This window comes from Pelecanus crispus, chromosome Z, assembly GCF_030463565.1.
Source record: "Pelecanus crispus isolate bPelCri1 chromosome Z, bPelCri1.pri, whole genome shotgun sequence".
Classification (NCBI taxonomy): Eukaryota; Metazoa; Chordata; class Aves; order Pelecaniformes; family Pelecanidae; genus Pelecanus; species Pelecanus crispus.
Genome location: NC_134676.1, coordinates 29,696,843 through 29,720,211, shown reverse-complemented (window position 1 = coordinate 29,720,211; position 23,369 = coordinate 29,696,843). Strand labels below are relative to the sequence as shown.

Here is a 23,369-nt window from a genome sequence, read left to right as displayed (position 1 = left end):
TGGTGGGGTTTTTTGTTTGTTTGTTTGTTTGTTTTAATATTACACATTGTTGTGATACCAGTGGATTCTGGCTAGTGCATGACATCTGAATCTTGCATAATAGAGAAATCAAAGATTAGCCTCAGCATTTGTGCAAGGCTCCTGTCTTCATGAACTTTGTCTTCTTAACATATATAGGTGAAGTGTTTCAAATTTATTTCTGGTGCATTCTGCTGACTGAGTGGGATGAACCAGGCCATCTTATGTTTTGAATGGTAGCTTTCATGCCTCTGCCTGGTGCTTCGTTTAACATTGATTGTGAATTCCTTTATACACAAGAAGATTCTTGCTTGAAGGAAACAGGCAGTAGAAAACAAAGAGGCAAAGGATACAGAAAGAAATAAACTTCTCATTTTTTCTATAATGTTCTTTGCTTTCAATCTGAAGGTTTTTTTCTTGACTCAGTTAAATTATTTTCCCTTCTCCGGCTTCCTTACAGAATGTAAAGGATTAGAGATAGGTAAGAATAACGTAAAGGTGATGATCAAGAAGAGAAAGTATCCAGCAAGTTGAAGCTTTGATTTCTGTATATGCTGATAGTTCCCAATGGCAAAGGGTTCTGTATGGAACCTATGGAGGAACCCCTCCTGGAGGATGATCATCTAAAGCGTTTAGATGTCCCCACTAATTGTAGAGGCTCCCATTCATACTCCAATTTGTAGGCTTTTTTCTCTACTTTCCACTGCAGAAGGATCTTACCAGGATTTAATTCTGGTCACATTCAGGAAAAGGAAACCTGTGTTTTCCTTAGTTATGGATCCATGGCCTGCTTCTCTTCCTGCTTTTTCCTGTTCTGCTCTCAATCTTCCTTTCTGGTCTCTTCCCTCATTTCGCATATTTAATGTTATTTTTGTCTAGCAGACTTGGTTTCTTGATAAAATTAGACAAATGTAATCCTTGTGTCATAATTTCTGAATAGTAACTTCTGAAGCTCTAATCAATTTCAAACAAACTTTACAGTGGGCCAGAAGTCTCAAAGATAATCAAGTTTCTACAGCCTTCCAGGTAAGGCAGCAGTTAGGGGAATGAGGCCCAAAGTAGCACTTCCTTAATTTGTTGGACCTCAGCTTTCATCTGCTCCAGCTGTGCAAACATTACTATGGAGAGCTCTTCTGCCCATATGGTGTGAGCCATGAACATCGGTTTTAATGGCCTGGGTCCACATCCTTTGTTCTGACACTTCTCTGTACTAGAAGGAAACCAGTGAAGATTCACCCTTGTCACAAAAATCTTGTATAAACCTTGTGCCCACCTTTTCCTAGGAACTGGTGGCACACCTGTATGCACCTACCTTACTGACTCCATCTGGTAGACATTTCAGTATGATAAGCTCTCAAGAGGTGCGCTGCTTTAGTAGTCTGTCTCCCCAACAATGCTGTGATAACTATGGCAATTGCTTAAGTAGAAGAGCTTAAGAAACATGTCCCATTTCTTGCCTTTTGTGACAAGCTGTTTTTGTCCTCTCCATTGGTTTTGTTCTTTTGTGTGGTGTGCTGCATGCTTCTCTGCTATGTAGCCGTTTTCTGCTTCTTACTCCAGTGTGCATGCTTTCCTGATTCATCAAGTACTCTCTTTCACTGTCCTCATTATACAGATATGTATAAGTACACTGCCTGTGTTGTTGCCTGTGATGGTTCTTTTTGCTGTTTTGCTGGAGACTATGCAGTACTAATTTTGTCTCCTTCAAGAACAGTGGCTCATAGGTAATAGAAGTAAAGTTGGCTCAGGACACTTCTTAGCACCTGAGACTGGAGAGCTGACTGTCAGTGTTGGCGGGGTGAGATCAAAAGCCACACAGCAAATTACCTGGGATGCGCCATCAGGAATCCCTAATGATCTTTGTCCTCAATGCCTCTGAACAGTTAAGTCTGTGATGTGTGGCACATCTGCAGCAAAAGCAGCAGAAAGTGAAATTAGTTTTCCTGTAGTCAGGCGAGATGCTTACAAACACAGTGACTAAAAGTAAGATTGTAAAAAGCCAAGGAATTACTGGTTTTCATTTTCATATTTTAGACCAGTTTTAAGCAGCATGTGTTCTTACTTTGCCCATTATCATACATGTAACATAAAAAATAGCTATATAGGTAAAAAACATATGTAATGCATATATATATTTTTATATATATATACACACATGTGTATACATGTATCTAAATTGCTAATTTTGACCTGAGATCTCCCGTGATACATTTTGAGGCTAAGGGCAAGATCCACTAGGTATTCAAAAGCAGTTTCTTTCGAGTTGTCTTGTGTCCCCCCCCTTCTTGCGTAGTTGGTCCTATTCCCTCTTTACACGTGGAATTGAGAACTTCTGAGATCAGCTCAGCGCTCAACCAAATCACGTAGAAGTACAGCAAGGCGGTACCGCGGGTCCCTGACTCCTGGCTCTGCTTTCGCAGCCCCGCTTTTCCTCCGTGGGCGCAGCCTCCCCGCCGGCTGCCAGGCGCTGCGGGTGCGCGGCCGCAGCTGTCCCCGGGGGCCGGGCCGGGGCCGGGGCGCCGCTTCGCCCCTCCGCCCCTCGCCTGTGGCGGCTGCTGGAGGTTGCTCTCTGTTCTCGGGTGGGTGGCTGAGGCGGATGCGCCCCGCTCCCCAGGGCCGGGATTGAGGGGCCCGCGTTTTCTCGCCCCCAGGCTCCTGACGGTGTGGGACGCACCGGGGAAAGACCAACGGCGGCGCCGGCGGGTCCGAAGCGGCCTGGGCTGGGGGAGGCGTTGCCCGACGCTAGGACGCAGGAGGAGGCGAGACGGCTCTAAGGGCCAGATTGCGAATTCGCCGTGACTCAGGTCGGCGCGGAGCACTGCGGGCGGCGGCGGCGGGAGCAGGTCGGTGTCGCCCGTCCGTCTGTCCGGCAGCGGGGCCGGGCGGTTGGCGCGGGGCGCGGTGGGGTGCGCGCTTGCGGGGACGAGAACCGGGGCGGGCCGGGCGCCGCGGTGCCCCCTCCTTTCTTCCTTCCCTCCCTCCGGCCTTCCTTCCTTCCTTTCTGGCCTTCTTTTCCGCCCTCCCGCCTACCCCGGCCTGGGCCTTGCCGCGCCGCTAAGCGCGGCCGCTTGTTGTCTGGTGTTTTCCAGCAAACCAAGATGGAGTATGAGTGGAAGCCTGACGAGCAGGGGCTCCAGCAGATCCTGCAGCTGCTCAAGGAGTCCCAGTCCCCGGACACCACCACGCAGAGAGCCGTGCAACAAGTATCCTTGGCCGAGGCCCGCGGAGCGGAGCGGGGCAGGGCCGGGCCGGGCCGCGGCGGCCCGGGCGGGCACCGGGGAGGGCCGGGGGCGGCGGGCGGGGGGAGCGCGGCCTGCGCGGCTGCAGGCCGGCGCTGCGGCAGGCGGCGGCGGCCGGGCCTGCCCGGGAAGCCGCCGCAGCGCGGTGGGCCGAGCCTCCGCCGGAGCGGGCGGCCGTGGCGCGGCGTTTGAACCGCCGTGGCGGCCTCTGGGCCGCGGGGCCGCCTTGCCCCGGCGGGGGCCCGGGCACCTGTTGCGAGCCCGGAGCCAAGGGCTGGGTTCTTTGCTTCCCCCCCCCCCCCCTTTTCTTTTTAAAGCCCAGGCTCTGGCGCGGCTCCGCCGCTATCTGCCGCTTTCCCGGGTTCCCCCGCGCTGGGCCGCCGCTAGCGCTCAGCCGGGGCGGGAGCGCGGCCCTCGCCGTGGATCCGTCGAGGGGGGCCGGGGGTGGCGGGCGGCGGGCGCGGGGTACCCGTCGCCCCTGCGGCAAAGCGGGAGCGAGCAGGGGCCTGGTGAGGTAATCCGGCGCTGGGATTCGAGCTACGAGCCGTAGCTGGTGCGGGGAGTGCCGCTGGCGGAGCCGCTGCCTGCATGGCCTCGTTGGCCTGCTGGCTCTGACACTGCGCATTTTGCTGCGTTGTGAGGACGTTTCTGCTTGCCTAGAAGGCTGAGCCTGAAATGCTGCTCGTTATGCTCGTTAAAATTCACGGGAAGGGGAAAATCTGCTGTGTGTGGCTTCTTGTGCCGCTTTGCAGTGCATTTGGTGTTGGTGTTGTGGATTGGTGGGGTTTTTAGCTCCCTAAGTCTCTCTTGATTGTAGAAGTGATGAAATAGCAAGGTTTGAAGGAACAAAGATTGAGAGAATAAAATTTTAAATTAAGACTAATAGAAGCGAAGGTCTTGAAAAATAAAGCCCTCATCTGCTGTCTCCTGCTCCTTGAGCTAGCTGTGTAAGTGCTTTAACATATATGAAAGTCCTCAAATTCTATGAAGGATATGAGTTTATCATTTTGATCCTTTTTTTATTTAAGGCATTTGCTTGAAGGTCTTCACAGAAAGCAACAAGACTTATTTAAGTAGGTAAGAACATATATATGTTTGTGTGCATAGATATGTATTTACCTAATTTTAAGAGTTTAGCTTGAAGTCAAATCTGCTGCACTTCTAGGCTTTCATAACAGATCCGCATCTCAAGCTTAGGAAGGCTTCTGCTCTTATCTGAAAGGTGAAGGTAGTTTTCATCTGAATCATCTTGTTCTTGCAGCTGTATTTCAGATTTTTAAGATCCTATTATTTCCTTTGAAAAATCCTGAACAGCAGTGTCTACCTAAGTAAAGCACTCTGATAATGTCCCAAACTTAAACTGCTGCTCCTTAGTATTTAAAATACAAAAGTGTTTATAGTGTAGCTTTAATGTAAAATTACTTTTTAAAGCTCTGCTTCAAATAACTTAATAGCATCTGGTTTGTTTACTGAAACATAGCAGTGTATGCGTGGGATGGGCAATATAGGTGATGCTGTCTGTCTTGAAGATGAGTAGAAATTGACTGAACAAAAGTGCTGTTAACTGAGGTATGAATTTTTTTTTAAATGGTGGTGGTAACTCCCTGCTGTGCTGAGATGCCTGTGCTTTCAAGGAGGTCCTCATATGTTGGCCTGTAAGTGTTAGAGAAGTGGCACATTTTTACCATTGTATTAGACATCAGTTTGGGAAAATGTTCTAATACAACTTGACAGTCCATGTCCTATAATTTAAAAAAAAAAAAAAAAAATATAAAAAACATCTTTTGAGATTGTTTCCACGAAAAATTTGTGATCGCTGCTTTATTGTAGAATGATACTTAGTAGCACGTCCAAGCAAGGTGGTGATTAATGGTTTCAAATTTAAAGTACTCTCAGTCCGTAATTTTTTGTAAGATGATCAGTGTGTTGATTCCGTTATGCTCTTTGTTTATCACACTGTTTTGGCCCATTTGGGTGCTTAGAACTCAAATATAACAAAGTGGGGAGTATAGGTTGGCCAAAACCCTTTGTTAACAAAGTTATGAATTGGTAAGGCTTCAGATATTTTTTTCAAATGAAGGTATTAGATGTTTGTTGGAGTAAAAAAGAAGTTAAAATGAGTGAAGAAGTTGTTAAGAAAATATGGCCTATAAGCTATTCTTTGATGCCTAGACCAATTAAGTGTTTTCACGCTAAGTTTCATTAAATACTGCTCTTTTGGTTCTTTCTGCTCAACTGGTGCTGCTGCTTCCTACTTGATCCATTGGAATTCACCATTTTTAGTAACATTCAACTGACTTTTTTGGTAATTATGTTTCTGAAGCTTGGAAAAGAAGAAAAATATTTCAAAACATGCTACCCTAATTCTTGGCTGTTCCTGAAAGAGCTCGTTGGCTTGGCACCTTTGACAACAGTCTCTAAAAGTGTTTTTTCATTTCTAGGGGCCATGTAGAGTGTTCTATACTATTTTCACTTGCCCTGACTATCCTCCTTACATTTCATCTCCTGTGTGTTTCACAGCAAAGGAGCTTGTGGCTGTTTTAAGTATGCTTCACTCCTTTATTAAGTGGAAAGAGGGCAGGCTTCTCTAGCAAAACTACTACTTGATGCAAACAGCTTAAATATCTAAAAATGAAGTTTCTTAGGTTTGTGATTGAGAGACTGGCTGTTGGTCTTTGGAAGGAAATGGATCCTTTAGAATGGGAAGGGATTTACTGGGCCATCAAGTCTTAACATACATGTATTTGGCTAAGTTTTTGCTACTTTGTTTAGAGAATTAGCTAGTAATTTACTAGCAAGTGAAGTAAATGCCTATGGAGAAAAAAATCTTCTAAAAATAATTTTTTTGTAAAATGTGTTGATTGTTTGCCACACTGATGATAGTTAGTAGGTTTAGTAGCTTAGAGGTGACACTACACTGACTTAAAATATTATTGCTGAGCAGAATACCTGTTAATACCAGGGTATGAGAACAGGATACAAGGAGAATGCTAGATCACTGTTTTAGCCAAGCAGTGGCAGAAGACTGGGAAATCTGAGGCAGAATTAATGACAAATTTTAGGAAAAGCAACTACATACTTTCACAGCTGTTCAGAAACATAATCATTCTTCCTGCAGTTAAAGATCATTTTGTTGTTTGGGGGGGTTTTGTGGGGGTTTTTTTGGTTTGTTTCTTTTTTTTTTTTTTTAATGAGACTATGGCTAAGCATGAACTTCTTGGTACAACTATCTGTGCATTTACAATTAAACACATTCTTATTGCTGAAAGCTCAGGCTGTGGCTAGTTTGCATCATAAAGAAGTATATGTCTAATATTAAAATGAGTAGTTTATCAAAATCATGGCTGTTGTATTTTAATGCTGAAACACTTTTATTTATTGTGGAGGGGGAAAAGAAGATGTATTATGGGATTCTGTCTCAGTGGATTCTTTAAGTTTGGTGGGTTTCTAAGTGTAAATATTGAAATCCAAAAATGTACAGAGGAAGCTTTTTTTAGTGGCTTTACAAATATTTTTAAGGATCTATTAATTTCTGTGTCTGTCCCTGGATTTTTTTTCTTTTTCAGTTTTCACCATACTAAAAGGTGTTGCTTCAGTAAGAAAATTACAAAAACTGGTTTTAGATTGTTCATACTCTGCATATTGTGAGCTTGTAGTCACAGCTGGTTGAAGTGACGCAGCAGTACATAACTCATTTAATAATCTTTGTATCCAGACAGCTAGAAATGCTGTGTGTGAAGATTCAACTTTCCTTAACAGTTTTTCTCTGCAGAAACTAGAACAACTCAATCAGTATCCAGATTTCAACAACTACCTGATTTTTGTTCTTACAAAGTTGAAGTCTGAAGGTAAGTTCCTGAGATATTGACTGTTTTATTCTACTTTTTTGCCTTTTTTAGAATTTATTTTATTTAGCTTCAAAGAAATAGGAATCTGATGCCTATAGTCAGTTTGCTGGTTGCTTGAGCTCCATAGTCATGTAGAACTCATTTATCTGGTCAGCAGTCTGTGTGGAAAAAAAATCTGATAACTTATTGGTGCTTGTAGTTTCAGCCTTGGAATAGATTCCAGTCTAAGTGTCCTATGAAATCTTCACAGAAATGTTGGAGGATCGTACCTCTGTCAGACTGCAGTGAAATTGTGGAATAACTTTGATGGATTATGGCTACAAACATTACAAAACATGCTGCTAACTTCAGTTACGATAATGATCTCCCTAGTAATGAGGCTGTAACATATTTTGAAGATCACATACTAGAGTTGTCCAAAGATAGATGAAGCATTCTATAAGCGGCTGGCAGAAGTCTTGCAATCGCTAGCCCTTGTTCTCGTGGGGGACTTCACCTTGCCGGACATCTGCTGGAAATACAACACAGCAGAGAGGCAACAGTCTAGGAAGTTCCTAGAGTGTGTGGAAGATAACTTCCTGCACAGTTGGCAAGTGAGCCTACCAGGGGAGGTGCCTCACTTGACTTGCTGTTTACAAACACAGACGAACTTGTGGGAGATGTCATGGTTGGAGGCTGTCTTGGGCTTAGTGACCCTGATGTGATAGAGTTTTCGATTCTTGGTGATGTAAGGAGGAGGGGCAACAAAACTGTTACCATGGACTACCAGAGGGCAGACTTTGGCCTGTTCAGGACCCTGGCTGGGAAAGTCCCTTGGGAGGCAGTCCTGAAAGGCAAAAGGGTCCAGGAAGCCTGGGCCTTCTTCAAGAAGGAAGTCTTAAGGGTGCAGGAGCAGGCTGTCCCCATGTGCCATAAGACCAACTGGCAGGGAAGATGACTGATCTGGATGAACAGGGAGCTTTTGCTGAGACTCAGGGGAAAAAGGAGAGTTTGCCACCTTTGGAAGAAGGGGCAAGCAACTCAGGAAGAGTACAGGGATCTTGATAGGTCATGTAGAGAGGAAATTAGAAAAGCAAAAGCCCAGCTAGAACTCAATCTGGCCACCGTTGTAAAAGATAATAAAAAATGTTTTTAAAAGTACGACAACAACAAAAAGAGAGCCAAGGAGAATCTCCATCCTTTGCTGAATGTGAGGGGGAACATTGTCACCAAGGATGAGGAAAAGGCTGACGTACTTAATGCCTTCTTTGCCTCTGTCTTTAATAGCCAGACCAGTTAGCCACAGGGTATTCAGCCCCCTGAGCTGGAAGACAGGGATGGGGAGCAGAATGGAGCCCCCATAGTCCAGGGGGAAGCAGTTAATGACCTGCTACGCCACCTAGGTGCCCACAAGTCTATGGGGCCGGATGGGATCCACCCGAGAGTATTAAGGGAGCTGGCAGAGGAGCTCGCCAAGCCACTTTCCATCATCCATCACCAGCCCTGGTTAACAAGGGAGGTCCCTGATGACCAGAGGCTTGCCAGTGTGATGCCCACCTACAAGAAGGGCCGGAAGGAGGACCCAGGGAACTACAGGCCTGTCAGCCTGATCTCGGTGCTGGGAAAAGTTATGGAGCAGTGCATCTTGAGTGCGCTAAACAGGCATGTGCAGGTCAACCAGGGGATAGGGCCCAGCCAACATGGGTTCATGAAAGGCAGGTCCTGCTTGACCAACCTGATCTCCTTCTATGACCTGGTGACCTGCCTGGTGGATGAAGGAAAGGCTGTGGATGTCATTTACCTGGACTTCAGCAAAGCCTTTGACACCGTCTCCCATAGCATTCTCCTTGGGAAGCTGGCAGCTCATGGCTTGGATGGGCGTAGTCTTCACTGGGTAAAAAACTGGTTGGGTAGCTGAGCCCAGAGAGTAGTGGTAAATGGAGTTAAGTCCAGTTGGCGGCCGGTCACAAGTGGTGTTCCGCAGGGCTCTGTTTTGGGGCCAGCCTTGTTTAATATCTTTATCGATGATGTGGATGAGGGGATTGAGTGTGCCCTCAGTAAGTCTACAGATGACACCAAACTGGGTGGGAGTGTCGATCTGCTGGAGGGTAGGATGGCCCTGCAGAGGGACCTGGACAGGCTGGATCGATGGGCCAAGGCCAACTGTACGAGGTTTAACAAGGCCAAGTGCTGGGTCCTGCACTTGGGTCACAACAACCCCATGCAACGCTACAGGCTTGGGGAAGAGTGGCTGGAAAGCTGCCTGGCCGAAAAGGACATGGGGGTGTTGGTAGACAGCCAGCTGAACATGAGCCAGCAGTGTGCGCAGGTGGCCAAGAAGGCCAACAGCATCCTGGCTTGTATCAGGAATAGTGTGGCTAGCAGGACTAGGGAAGCGATTGTGCCCCTGTACTCGGCACTGGTGAGGGTGCACCTGGAATACTGTGTCCAGTGTTGGGCCCCTCAATACAAGAAGGACATTGAGGTGCTGGAGCATGTCCAGAGAAGGGCAACAAAGCTGGTGAAGGGTCTGGAGCACAGGCCTTATGAGGAGCAGTTGAGGGAACTGGGGTTGTTTAGCCTGGAGAAGAGGAGGCTGAGGGGTGACCTTATCGCTCTCTACAACTACCTGAAAGGAGGTTGTAGTGAGATGGGTGTTGGTCCCTTCTCCCAAGTAGTTAGCAATAGGACAAGAGGATATGCGCTCAAGCTGCACCAGGGGAGGTTTAGATTGGATATTAGGAAGAATTTCTTTATGGAAAGGGTAGTCAAGCATAGGAACAGGCTGCCCAGAGAGGTGGTGGAGTCACCATCCCTGGAAGTGTTCAAAAAACAGGTAGATGTGGCACTTTTTGACATGGTTTAGTGGGCATGGTGGTGTTGGGTTGATGATTGGACTGATGATCTTAGAGATCCTTTCCAGTCTTAATGATTCCTAGTTTTTACTTTCATTAAAATGAATCCAGCCACCAAGCCAGGAAACATGAAACTGCTACTCTACCTTTAACTGGTTTAGTGGTGGACTCGGTAATGTTATGTTAATGGTTGGACTGGATGATTTTAAAGGTCTTTTCCAACCTAAATGATTCTATGATTCTCTAATGTGTGTCGGAATCTTCATTCTGAAGTCTTCATTGTAGTAAAATGCAGTTAGAAATCATCTGGCTACTTACTGTTGTCTTATTCTTATGGACGTTAGTACAAATGGCATACTGTGTAGCCTTTACTGGTTGTTAAATTCAGACAATTCCCTAGCAATGATCAGGGTGTGTGAAAGATTGTCTTTCCAGTGTGCTACAGCTACTGATTTGTGAGGTCTTTGACAGTGAAAGAAGTTTGTTTCAAGATCTGTTCTGGCACATCTGGCTTCTTTACATTTGTTTGTGATTAATGTCTTCAATCATTTGAGTTGTTCCTGGGTTTTTTTGCTCAGTGTCCTGCTACCAGTACTTTTTCTGTCTTCTAGTGTTTCACGTCTGGGTTTCTGGATGCTTTTCTTTTTTCTCTTTGAGTTAGATTTTACTTACATGTGGCCCTGTAACATTCAAAGAATCAGCAAGAAGATTTATGTTAAGTTTTAACTAGTGTTTTGGTTGTGCTGTCAGCTTACTTTGGTAGGAAGGAAACAGAGAGGAGGAAGAAAGTATATTTTCATATTTGAAGGCTGGAGTATATCCCAGTATTTTTGTGTGTTCTATGGAGGAAGTCTCCTGATCATCTGTAAGGCCTTGGGGGAATACCTCAAGTTTGAGAGAGAACGAGCTTTCAAGACCTGAATCAGCCAGGATGTTAAATGTTTGAGCAACGTGCTGGTGTAGGTACACCATGTGCTTTATACCATTAACAGAAAAATGAAAAGTGGAGCGAGTCTAGTAGTGGGATCTGGAGTTAGTACAGAGGATGTGATGAGAAGGTTGTTCCACATTTTATTCCCCCAAAATTTGTTTTCTAACACTGCCTTACTTGCTAATTTCCCCTTCTTCATTCTGTTCACCACTTGAGCTTGAGGTTCTAGATACTGATGTGTGTTTAGCGATGTGTCAGAACTTCTCTTCCCAAGAGATCTCCTTAGATTATCCAGTAGTCTTCTTTTACGCTTCTTAATGTTTACACACATCAGTCTGTTTGGAATTGGATGAAGAGTAGGAGATGCTAACTATTGCAAAATGGTTGTATAAAGCTGTTTCATCTGACAAAAAAAAAAAATAGGATCTGGCGGGTTGAGCAGGCAAGCAAGCTGGGGAGAAGTAGCAAGTTAACTTCTAAGAAGAGGTGTTTGGGATCAGACTGCACTGATCTCACAGGTACATCAGGTCTTCTGTGAGACTGCTGAGAAGCAGCTGTTGCTTCAGAGATGCTCTTGTCCTGCATCAGTTACATTTTTAGAGTCATAATCTTTTGTCCAAAGCAACTACTTTTTTAACTTTGTACTTCTAGTTCAGAAAACTTGCAGAATATTGAAGGTGCCATAACTAGGTCTGATGTTGGTGCTTTTCATAGTATTTGCCAAGTTCTACATATCCTGTTACCTTGCTTGGGTAGGACTAATGAGGGACAATGGAAGACTGTTGGTGAATCTAACCAACAGCCCTCCCTCATCCTTCATTAGTCCTGCCCAAGCAAGGTAAAGAAACCATTAGAACAGCTATTCATTAACTACAGTACTCTTGCATCCTCTTTTCGACCAGTAGGTGAAAATGTGATGGACTCATCAGGTCGATAACTGCCTTCAGTACAACAGGGAAAGTATTCTTTTCTTTCTTCTCCTGAAGAGGGTTCTGTTGGGGGTCTGTCCTACAGCCTTGCCAAGTTTGTTGGCTAGGGGAAAGAACTATTGTGCTTTACACCACAGACCAAAGCATACATATTCATACTGTTGGAAGTTCACACTTCTGTTATGGCCGTACTGTCCCAGCAGAAGGAGCCATGAAAGTAAGCTTCCAAAATCACTGACAGCTTATTTAATAAAAATTAAGGTGTTTTGATAGTGCATGAGAAAAAGAGCTTGGTTTGATAGCAGATGGGAATAACCTTTAATTCAGTTTTTGGCACTGTTGAAACCACTGCTGAGAAAACTGTGCTTAAGGATACATTTAGGTGACAGCTCCTGAATGTGGGAATTCTGTAATGGTTGATTGAAATGTGTGTTAAATACCCTCATTTTACTGCAGTGGAGATTGTACCAAATAATCTTTGGTCCGAGTCTTACACCTCTGCAGGCAAATAACTTTGCAGACAAATTTCTTTTTCCCTCCAGTGTTAGCTTCATCAGGCATCTGTGTCTGAATGCTTGTGACTTGTTGGTTTTAGGTCTATTGTGGTACTCCTACATGCATGTGGTGGTCTTCTGGGTTTTGTTTTTAAATTCTGTGGGCCTTGTTAGGCTGTCAAAGCTTCTGTCAAAGTCTTCTTGGAAACAGGTGTTGCCCTGCTACCATTTCATTGGTGAAAATAACATGGCCTGGCTTGCAGCTGTGGCATATACATGCCCTAGCTTTCATACAATCATAGAATGCTTTGGGTTGGAAGGGACCTTTAGATGTCATCTAGCCCAACCCCCCTGCAGTGAGCAGGGACAGCTTGAACTAGATCAGGTTGCTCAGAGCCCCATCCAACCTGACCTGGAATGTTGCCAGGGATGGGACCTCCACTACCTCTCTGGGCAACCTGTTCCAGTGCTTCACCAGCCTCATTGTAAAAAATTTCTTCCTTATATCCAATCTAAATCTATTCTGCTTTAGTTTAAATCCATTATTCCTTGTCCTGTCACAACAGGCCTTGCTAAAAAGATTCTCCCCATCCTTCCTATAGTCCCCCTTTAAGTACTGAAAGGCCGCAGAAACGTCTTCTCGCAGCCTTCTCTTCTCCAGGCTGAACAACCCCAACCCACTCAGCCTGGCCTCGTAGGAGAGGTGCTCCAGCCCTTGGATCATTTTGGTGGCCCTCTTCTGTACCCGCTCCAACAGTTCCATGTCCTTCATGTGCTGAGGGCCCGAGAGCTGGATACAGTGCTCCAGGTGGGGTCTCACCAGAGCAGAGTAGAGGGGCAGAATCACCTCCCTCAACCTGCTGGCCACGCTTCTTTTGATGCAGCCCAGGATACGGTTGGCTTTCTGGGCTGCAAGCGCACATTGTTGGCTCATGTCCAGCTTTTCGTCCACCAGTACCCCCAAGTCCTTCTCCACAGGGCTGCTCTCAATCCCTTCATCCCCCAGCTTGTATTGATATTGGGGGTTGCCCCATCCCAGGTGCAGGCCCCTGCACTTGGCCTTGTTGAACCTCATAAGGTTCACATGGGCCCACTTCTCCAGCTTGTCCAGGTCCCTCTGGATGACATCTCGTCCTCCTGGTGTGTCAGCTGCACCACTCAGCTTGGTGTCATCTGCAAACTTGCTGAGGGTGCACTTGATCCCACTGTCTATGTCATTGATGAAGATGTTAAACATCACCGGTCCCAGTACGGACCTGTGAGGGACTCCACTTGTCACCGGTCTCCATGTGGACATCGAGCTGTTGACCACTGCCCTCTGGATGCGACCATCCAGCCAATTCCTTATCCACCAAACAGTCCACCCATCAAACCTATATCTCCCCAATTTAGAGAGAAGGATGTTGTGGGGGACTGTGTTGAAGGCTTTACAGAAGTCCAAATAGATGACATCCATTGCTTTTCCCTTGTCCACTGATGCAGTCACTCCTTCATAGAAAGCCACTAGGTTGGTCAGGCAGGAATTGCCCTTGGTGAATCTGTGCTGGCTGTCTCGAATCACCTCCCTGTCTTCCATGTGCTTGAGCATAGATTCTAGGAGGATCTGCTCCATGATCTTCCCAGGCACAGAGGTGAGGCTGACAGGTCGGTAGTTCCCAGGGTCCTCCTTTCTTCCCTTTTTAAAAATGGGCACAACATTCCCCTTCTTCCAGCCACCAGGGACTTCACCTGAGTGCCATGACTTTTCATGGAGAGTGGCTTGGCAACTACATCAGCCAATTCCCTCAGGACTCTGGGATGCATCTCATCAGGTCCCATAGACTTATGTACATTCAGGTTCCTCAGGTGGTCTCGAACCTGATCTTCCCTTACAGTGCGAGGGGCTTTACCCCCTGGTCCCCATCTTGTGGTCCATAGATTTGGGAGGGGCAAGGAGAGAGGTTGTCGGTGAAGACTGAGGCAAAGAAGTTGTTGAGTACTTCCGCTTTCTCCTCATCTGTTGATACTAGGTCACCATTCTTGTTCATCGGGGGGGTATGCTTTCTTTAACCTTCCTTTTCTGGTTGACATACCTGTAGAAGCCCTTCTTGTTATTCTTAACATCCCTTGCCAAATTCAGCAAGTGGGCAGCATCCCTGTACTCTTCCCAGGACACCTGCCCCTGCTTCCACTGCCTGTGCAGTTCCCTCTTACTCTTTAGTTTGACCAGCATGTCTCAACTCAGCCATGCTGGTCTCTTCCCTTCGTTGCCTGATTTCTTACACTTGGGGACTGAGAGCTCTTGCGCTCTATGGAAGATCTCCTTAAAGATCTGCCAGCTCTGTTCCATTCCCCTGTCCCTGAGGACCGTTTCCTTTAAGCACTTCCTTTCTTTTTCTTTTTTTCTTTTAACCAGTATGCATTTCTAAACATAGAGTTGTGAATCTGGATGAACCCCAATGTTACAAATATCACAGAATATAAAAAATGTCAAGGAAATAGCATTCAATCCTGGAACTCAGACAGTGGGCAAGCAGATGGATTAAAATACGGACCCAAGCCATTAGAGGCTGAGGTATAGGTCTGTAGAATGTACTTTCCAGGAGGCCAGGTGCTCAGAGATCTTCCTTAGTTGGGTGAGATGGAGTCCAGATTAACCGAAAAATACTGGAATGAAAGAAGCTTGTTTTTACTAATTTATCTGTAAATGAAAATATTACTCAGATGCTCTGTTAGTATGGCTCTTTCGTCTTGGTTTGGCAGGTATAAAACCTGACAGATAATGTAGTGGCACCGCCCTGCCTTAGGGTTGGTGTGGGTTTTGGTGTTTTGGGGTTTTTTCTCCTCTTGGTGTCCCCTGAGCTGAGCTCAGAATCCTATAGGCTTCTGTATTCTGTTTATGAGTTGTTTTCTGGAGTGTGTGCATGTTGCTGCTGCCGCTTCTCAGATCACTTTCCGTATTTTATGTGTGGTTGACTGAAACAGTCCAGTGCTGCAAGGGAGCATCAGCTTTGCCTCTGTTGTTGCTTTCTTCACCTACCTGCAGCTTCCCTTCTTTGTTCCAAGTCATGCATCTAAATCCTCCTTTCCTTGTTGACGTTTTTGCTTCTGTAGTTTAAGTCTGTTCCCTTGCAGGAAAATATGAGAAAGTGTTGCCCTAATTTCAGCCTCCTTGCTGTCTTGCCAAGGCCGGTTCGAGCCTCTAGTTAAGGTACATTGAGGCAGTTGTCCAAGACATCTGAAGCATGAGGCAGGTCAGAGGAAGGACCTCTAGGTATCACAATATGGAAAATTCATACTGTAAGCAGAAGTTCTGAGGTTTTTTTGGACCTTGTTGACCATAATGATGAAATTCCCAAAGTTGTCTGTATCAAAGCCTTGCTTTTGTTTATACGTTCTGTAAATTAATGTTTATAAGATCCCTTTTTTCTCCCCCATCTAAAATAGACTGACAAAAATAGCATCCTTCTTAATTCATCTGTCTTGTCCTTTTGTAGGACAACTTTGTCAATTCCCTGGTGTTTTCTTATCATTATTTTTAGCCTGGAATTACACCATACTTTATCTCACACAGCATCCTGAATTTTGTGAATGAGAGGTGGATCTGGCTTGCACTAAATTATCAAAAAATTATGTCCATTGTCATTCACCAAGAATACTTTCTAGTCTTCACTAATTCAATTTGTCAGTAAGGGAGCATTAGGTGTGATGACTATGTCGTAATCCTGCCATAATATTCTGTTGATTCAAGGTTGTAACAGCATACAGTGAGATGACAGGGCCTATATGCATCAGCAAAGACTACTGTGTTGCCTTCTGGTAACATTTCTCTGTTCAACTCTAAAGCGAAACTAGATTGCAACTTTGTAATTCCTGCAGACTATTTCTACTATGTTTCTGCATGTATCCATGTATCTTTGACTGTGGTCTTCACACCTCTGAGCAAAAAAAAAGGAAGCTCTCTTTATATGGGGTCAGAATTAATGTGGCATCCTACCTGGCCTTTCATGTTGGTGCGTATTTTGTATAAAAAATGCAATAACCGAAGTGGTGTCAAAGCTTACACTTCTTAGGTAAGATTTGACATACCAAATGCCTCTTTATGTGGTGAAAAAAAGAACAGAACTACAGACATGGTATGTATTCTAGTTAAGATTTAGACTGTCCATCCTTATTCCCAAAATGCATGTGTCCTTTCTCAGATCTATATTTTATCCCTCTCAGACAAGAGACAGAGGGCATGGTTAGGTTGTGCACAGTTTCTCTAAAGTTCTGCGTTTGTCTCCCTCTCCTCTGTTTGCTGTGCTCTTGGCAGGACCTAGGCTACTAGGAAAATATTAGAGAAATGCATGATGATCCTGGTAGCTTTCTGCTGGCCCATGTAGCTGTAGATGTCTTTCCTGTTGCATCTATACAAAGCCTTTGTGATTCTGATCTTGGATTTGTTTTAGTGACTGAGTCTTCACCCCTTCCTAATGTGGGAACTCTAGTCTTTGGTCTCAACAGAGTGTTATCTTAGTGGATTGATCATGGCCTGGAGTAAGGCTATTGCAGTCAAGGATCAGAATGCTTGAGATGGATTCTTAGTCTGAAGGTGAGTGAGCTGGGATTGAGAACACTGCTTTAGTACTGCCTTTGTCATAGGCTTTAAGGATGGTCTTTTAAGTTTATTTCCAAAATGCTTTGGAATTTTATAAACCAGTTGAAGATAGAGCAGCGTCTCTGCAACTCTTGATCTTGTTCATGTGATGACTTAGCCATTCAGAGTACCTTACTTTGACATGGAACACTACCATGGAAGAAGGTCCTGTCCTGTCCTTCCCCCTGGCCCCCCCAGGTTTTTGTTTCAATAGAAATCTGAACAGATGGTAATTTATTCTCTGGTAATCATGACACTAATAATTCATCCAGCTCAGCAAGCAGAATTTGAAATGGCTTTTTATAAACCATTACTGGGATCCAAAGTGGTCTTGTGGGTTTGATGTGAATGTTTTCTGATGAGTGTTGGAATTTAAACTTGATCTGGACAGCAGTTGTTGTGAGTCCATTCCATCATGGACTTTCTTGGCACGTTGGTGTGAAAAGATCTTTAGGCTGAGCAAGAAAAGACCATTGTGTGAGGTCAGGTGTTAGTTCTCCAGCCACCAGTTTCAGTAAGGTATATTTGATGAGCAGGATTAATCTAGAAAAGTGGCTCAGCAGCTTTAACTGTTTAATTAAAACAAATGCCTCGCTACTGCTCCCTCCCTCCCACCCCTCCCCCCAATACCATTGTCCCACATGATGTCATTATTAAATATACTGAAATAACTGCCAAGGAGTGAATCTGATTGCATTACAATTCAGAAGTCAAGTCAGATTAATGTACCCTTACAGTTTAAAATGCTGCATAACATGTAGGCTCCTACTTAAACAACAGCAAAACATTTTTTCTCTTTAGATACATGAAGAATTAGAAAAAAGAAATTAAGCCTGACTGAGTTTTAGTAATCAATGCATAAATTGAGGTGCATAAATATCTTAAGGGAAGCCAAGTTATGAGATAATGAATTTTGTTGGATCACTAAAATTTCCATGGTTTTTCCCCTGTATGCTGGCTAATTCTTCCTTTCCATGCCTCTGTAGGGATGTTGTAGTATAGGTTTAAGGAAAAGGCTTTTCCTAAGTAGTTGTATGGCAAACATACCACATGTGAGAAGTGACAGATTTTTAATTCACTTTTTTTTTTTTAAATTTTTTTATTTTAAGTCTTGAAAGAAACTTTAAAGTTATCCAGTGGATTGTGGTATCTGATTAAATGCTTCAGGAATGCTTTCCTGGAGCTCCTTATTCTGAGCATCCAGAATCAGAGTATGGGATCTCCGTTATTATCTCTTTTCCTGTCCCTGAAGCCTATACACTGAAAAAGAACAAGTAAAATAACAAGTTTCTTGATCATAGAGAAAATTCCTGAAGAGCTACCGGACATAAATCTTCCCCCAACATACACAATGGTCTTTGAGTAGTTGCCTTAGAAGAGTCTGGGGCGGCTACCTGGGAATTCATTTGTGTCCAGAAGAAATAAAAATGCCCCTGGAGATGTCTGCAAGAGGTCCTAGGGAGCTAACAGGAATGGAACTGCCTCTAACACGGACAAAACTCCTTGGGTAGTTACCTCGGAGGAGTCTAGAGCTGCTATCTGAGAATTCACCTATCTCCAGAGGAGAGCAACACACTCCTGGAGTTACACGTTTCTAGGTTCTGGCAAGGGAGCCACCCGAGGTGCCTTGTGTATGTTGGAGGCAGATCTGTGGTCTGTACCTTGCTGGGAGTCCTCCCAGGCAGCTTTGGAGTGTTTTGACCTGTTGACTAGCCTAGTGCCTTCGTGTACTTAATCACATTGGTTTAGGTTCTTCAAAAGTGCTGTTTGCTCTAAGTGTTTTGGGGTGAGTCTTGGAATATATTTTCTCTCAAGTAGCTTGTGGAGAGAAAGGACAGAAGTTTTCAGGCTTTCCCTTGAGTGTTAAGGTTATAAAACTTTAGGTTTTGTTTGCTGTGCCTTTTTCTGAAGTTCAGGTAGCCTTGGGTAAGGTCTGTTTTGGGGTAAGGTCTGTTTTGGGGTAAGGTCTGTTTTGGCCTCACAATAATGTGAATTTTTTGGGGTAGGTTGGACATATTTAGCCAACTATTTGAAGCCTTTCCTTAGGGCGTGTTACAAGCTGAATATAGTTTGCTGCAAGGCGTATTTCTTTGTATGCTTTTTTAAAGTCAAACTCTCCTACTCAGTGATGTTTTGTTGTTTCTCATGTCAAATCTAAGTACTTAGGGATGCTTGATACTGGCATTTGATGTGGTGGTTTCCTACAGAAAGGGAAAGTGTTGCTGGTGTGATTTCTAAAGGCACTTCTGTCCACCAAGCAGTACTCAAAGCAGTGCAGTTCTGAGGTGCCTCCTACCTGAAAAAATGGTGCCTCCTACTCATGAGGTTACATGCTGGTGTCTGAGTTAGCTGGTGATGGCTCCTAGGAAGCAACATCACCACCTCTTTATAGATTTTCAGAAAGCTGTGAGGCATTAGGATGATATAACAATTTCAGTGTGTTTGCTGTCTTGCAGTGCTGGGGCAGGTGCATTTGGTTAGCTGACCACTTTCATGAAGCCAAATCCAGCCTTATAAAGGAATGCCAGTTACCACTTCTCACATGCAAGTAAAAACTCCTTTCCTTTAATGCCAAAAGGGAGTGGAACCCAGAAAAAAAACCAAATATTTTTCCATACCACCAATAATAGTACCCACAGTATTTTTGGCCAGCTCCAGAATTGAGTATCTTGACTGAAAGCAATCTAAAGAGCCATACAAAAGCACATCTTGGTCCCACAGAAAATTTTACCACATGAAGATTTTACTCAGCTGCGCCTTCTGCTTTCAAAAAGTATTCAGGAGCAACAGTGTTGTGACATAGTCGTAAGTACTAGTAATGACTGCAGTCTGTGTTCAGCTCAGTATAGGCAGCTTATAACACCTTAGCCCTACAGTGCTGGACTGGGCAACACCGTTCCTTCCTAGTGAGGTTGTCTGCTTCATCTGAAGTGGCAAACACTGGTTGTTCAAGCAAGTACAGATTCAACAGTACAAATGTTTATTTTGGTATCTCCAAGGAAAAAGCATTTATATAACTTCAAACGATGGATGTTCTTCTCTGAATCAGAAGATATACTACTGATCAGAGGTAATATTCTGACTGGCAAGCTTTAAGTCTCAGGAGCTTTAAGCATTCCAAAATGGCACGCACTCAGGGTTTCCCCTCATTTTCCTCCCTCCTCAAAGAAGGGAGGCTGGTGAAGTTGTAGAAACTGAAAACTAAAGAAACTGAAGATGGATTGCAAATGAGTTGGAAGAGGAAGAGCAGCATTGTCACACATCAAAGCTTCTTAGATATAGTCTCATTTTCACCGGTACTCTTAAGTAGCAGAGGATCAGTCACTTTGTTCCTAGTAAGAACTCTTGTGTAGGCAAATACTAGAAAAAATTTAAGTTTCTAAAACAATAATAATTAAAGATGAAATTGTGTAAAGGTGTACTGAATTAAAAGCAGGTCCATGCTCTCTATTTTATTCTTGTAGCTAGACGCACAGTTTCTTAGGAAGAACACCTCCACTAGTGGCAAAACTCTGTTCTGCCATTCACCAGAGTGCAACGTGATATGCTAATTGAAAATCTGGTTATAGTGTCCAGTAAAGTCAGCCAGAATGAAGGAAAAAAAACCAGGGAAAAACAGTGAGTACAGGCTTAGGAAGTGAAAATGAGAAGGTTTTGTCTTGAATTAATTGGGCATAATAGGGCAAGAAGCCTTACGGGCAAGGAAGGGTATCAGTTAGAGAAACAAAGTAGTCTGGCTTTGTAACAAGACCTATACATGCATGCCACCACACAACTTTTTGTTAAGCTATACCTTTAGGATAGAGGCAGAAGTAGTAGTCAAACCTTCCAATGCCCAGCACCCTATACAACACTGGTGTTGGTGAGTGTCCTGTATTTTGTGCTTGCCAGTACTTACTTGCAATTTGAACAGTATTCTGAATTGCTCATTTTGATAGCACAACCTGATTTTAGTCATCCAATTAATCCTTGTGTTCCAACAGCTATTCATATGACAGATTGTCACATTTTAATATATAACATTCACCTTTGATATATTCAGAGAGTGACAAAACTTCTACTCATCTGACCAAGCAATTTCTTCAGATAGATTAATGACTCTGAATCCTAACTCATTCGTTGCCAAATGCTGTCTAAGCAACTTCTGCTAGGAAGCTCATAATTTCCTTTCCCTGTATACTTAGTGCTAAGGTACTTGTCATCTGCCCCATCCCTTCCCTCAACATATAAACACAAAAGAGAGATGACATTACTTTGTAGATGTTCTCAAACTGCAACAATATCCTGCGTTCATTACATAGTTTGGGATCTTATAGTAAATCGTATTCTCATCACACTGAATCCCCATTTCTTATTAAGGATTCTTCTGATCTTGATAGATTTCTAGCACTGATTTAACTGCAGGATCAGGAGGTGATACATAAAATAGCATTAGAAAGGAAAAGTGCCAAGACAACCAGTGTGTGTGGATATGATAGAGATGCTGAAAGTAGGAGTGAAACCAGAGGATTAGTTCTTTAAACTTTTCATGTTTTTGCAAGCCTGTAGAGATGTACAAATTCTGGCATTCTGATTGACCTGTGGTCATTAGTAGTTAGAATGCAGAAACTTCCATAACTGACCAGCAAGCTAATTGTAGGTCAGCAGTTCAACACCCTTCTCATACTGTCCACAGCTCAGTTTTATTTACAACACTGTTTTCAGAAGCATAGCTGTTGCTACTTATTATTCAATAAATATGCAACACTTGGCATCAGCAGAACATTTCCAGCTTTGTTTTGGTGTCTTACAGAGGTTCCTAAACTTAGGCAGTTGTGTCAAATTATTTTCCATGACTTACATGAGTTAACTGAGCACTGATTAATTTGAACCTAGCCACTGCATTTCAAGGTCATTTGTGTATTCAGATACACTGAATGTTTTGAAAGACCCTCAGTCCTGCTTCTGATGTGATAGTAAACCATATCAATTTGAGCCAAAACTGTTATACTTAAGGTTACTTAAAAGTCCAGCATCAAAAAAAGAGAACAGAATCTTTTTCTGCTAGGAAGCTTATGAAGGTGTCTCTGTACTGTATTCTTATACATTAGGACAGAAGAAATTACTCATCTTCAGCATTCCACATGACACTGCTGTAATGGGATCCTTATTTTTTTTGGTTTTAGCTCTTTTCAGAGACAACCAATCTCTCATTAATGCATCAGAAGTCTTCATGCACAACAGCAATACTAGTCATAATTTTTATCACATTTTGTATTTGTACATATTAAATCCATATCACTAGTTAAAACACACAGAATGACAGCTTATTTCTGAAAAAGGCTTAACAGCTTTGAGACTGAAATTGACAGGTGGAGCAGTTTTGCTTTAGAAAAAGTCTCACTCTAACATTTAAAGTTGCCAACATCACAAGAGTAATAGGGCAAAATATAGCCATGCTCATGACCATTATATCACAGTCTGTGAATGGATAAATGCTACCTTCATCGCAGTCGCTCAGTTCTTTTAGCAATCTGGGAAGTTATGTTCTAAGGAAGAGAGGATGAAAAGGCACAGTGAAACAAATGTTCACCTGGACTTGCAGGTGAGCTGCAAAAGTCTTGTTGCTTTCACCTATGCACCCTATGTCATACAAACCCTCATTAGAGGAAATATGGCTGTTTGAGGATACAATTGAGTTCTTAAAAGCACTGCAGTAGCCCTAAAATAATTGATATCTGTATAATGTGGGTATGCATCCATTTGCTTTGTCTGTAAACCATTAAAATCTGGAACTAGTATTGAAGTCTTGCAACAGAATTGAAAATTTACTGAGAACCAAAGGATGATTATGTGATATGGTTTTATAATAAAGTGAGACAATGCGAGAGGGGACTCTTCCACTGATTAATTGATTTGGCACCAAAGGTGATCTCAAATGCCAGTGGTCTGCTTCACTTTCCTTCTTTTTCTTGTACTATATGTTCTTGTCAACTCTATACTTCCAGGCTGACTGAGATAGAAGGAGGCAAGACTCTGATCTTTTTTGATGGCTGAAGCATATGGCTGACAGAACTTATCACAGAATCTATAAAGACTAAAGAGTGTCTTAGCTCTTGGGCCATCTGCCCGTAATCTTAGTGTTACAGCAAAAACTCCATCCAGACCTACATTACTGTCTTCTGATAGTGTAGCTGTTAAGTTTTTGAACACCCTGGAACACTCCATAAATATCTTTGTGCAGTCATATCAGAAATTTTTTTGTCAAGTTAAGGTTTTGGCTAGGGTGTGGTTTGGTTGTTTTAAATGCCTAAGTATCAGATTCTATGCTGCTTCTCTAGCTCAAGTGGTTGGTGTTTGTTTAGCACTAAGTCCATCTTTGTGATTTCTGCTCATCACCTCTCAGCATGGTGATAATTGGTTTTGCTTTTTGTTTTTAATCTTCCTTCTTTTTCTCAGTTCATGAATTCTTTCTCATT

General features: G+C 43.6%; 1 protein-coding gene across 3 annotated transcripts in view; it reads left to right on the top strand.

Annotated features, from left to right (window-relative positions):
- Window positions 1–3,061: 3,061 nt before the first annotated feature.
- Window positions 3,062–23,369, top strand: part of TNPO1 (transportin 1) — a 60,879-nt gene continuing 40,571 nt past the window's right edge. For 2 of the 3 annotated variants that reach the window (XM_075725911.1, XM_075725910.1), the window contains exons 1-2: window positions 3,090–3,221; window positions 7,030–7,105. In XM_075725911.1, the coding sequence (XP_075582026.1) occupies window positions 3,117–3,221; window positions 7,030–7,105 (181 nt within the window). In that variant the 5' untranslated portion in view covers window positions 3,090–3,116. Of the gene's footprint in view, window positions 3,222–7,029; window positions 7,106–23,369 lie in introns of all 3 variants that reach the window. The other variant, XM_075725912.1, reaches the window with a different exon arrangement.